Below are 653 nucleotides of genomic sequence, written 5' to 3'. Positions count from 1 at the left end.
GAGCCCCCGCACGCCCCCAGCCCCTCTCTCCTGCCCCTGCTCCCCTCGCTTCTCTCCCTGCAGCACCGAGCGCTCCGGGGGAGCTGCACCGGGGCCAGGCTGGGCTTCAGCAGTCGCCCTTCCGCGCGCCGCTGGGACGGCCTCGGGCTAAAGCAAGTGGGGGCCAGGAAGCCCCCGAGCAGGAGGGGAGGCAGGGTCTGTGCGGCGGGGGGACCCTGGTGGCTGCTCACTTGGGCTGGGGCGCGATGATGACGTTGCGGTAGCCCTTCACCCCCGTCAGCTTGTTGCTCTCGAAGTCCACCATCAGCTTGCGCAGCCCCGCTTGGCGTGGCACAAAATCCAGCCTGAACTTGGCCTCCGCGTGCGGCGCCACGGGCTCCTCGCTGGAGGAGGGCAGGGGGTCAGCGGGACGGCCCCTCCTCCTCCCGGTGACCCGTCACCCTCCCCGTGCCCATGGTGCCGTAGGACAGCTCTGGGACCGTGGGAAGCAGGGACCCCCTGTGGCATGGCTGAGCCCCCCCCTCCCCATAGCCCCAGCTCTGGTTGTGCCCATGGCGGAGCCAGACCCCGGGGCCACCCCCCTCCCTCCCCTGGGGGACTCCAGGCACAAAAATCCATGCCCACCCCATTCCCAAGGCCCCGGCTGGGCAAAG

The 653-nt window shown here is 71.1% G+C and overlaps 1 protein-coding gene across 1 annotated transcript in view; it reads right to left on the bottom strand.

The window, feature by feature from the left end:
- Window positions 1-6: 6 nt before the first annotated feature.
- The window catches only part of LOC104132582 (protein-glutamine gamma-glutamyltransferase 2), a gene marked incomplete at its 5' end in the record, with an annotated part of 12,782 nt that continues 12,135 nt past the window's right edge, over window positions 7-653 (bottom strand). Inside the window, one exon of the mRNA XM_035901313.1 lies at window positions 7-433. Coding sequence (XP_035757206.1) covers window positions 227-433 — 207 coding nt within the window. The remainder of the gene's footprint in view (window positions 434-653) is intronic.

Source organism: Egretta garzetta, unplaced genomic scaffold, assembly GCF_000687185.1.
Source record: "Egretta garzetta isolate BGI_Z169 unplaced genomic scaffold, ASM68718v1 scaffold999, whole genome shotgun sequence".
In the NCBI taxonomy this organism is placed as follows: Eukaryota; Metazoa; Chordata; class Aves; order Pelecaniformes; family Ardeidae; genus Egretta; species Egretta garzetta.
This window is presented reverse-complemented; position numbering and strand designations above follow the sequence as displayed.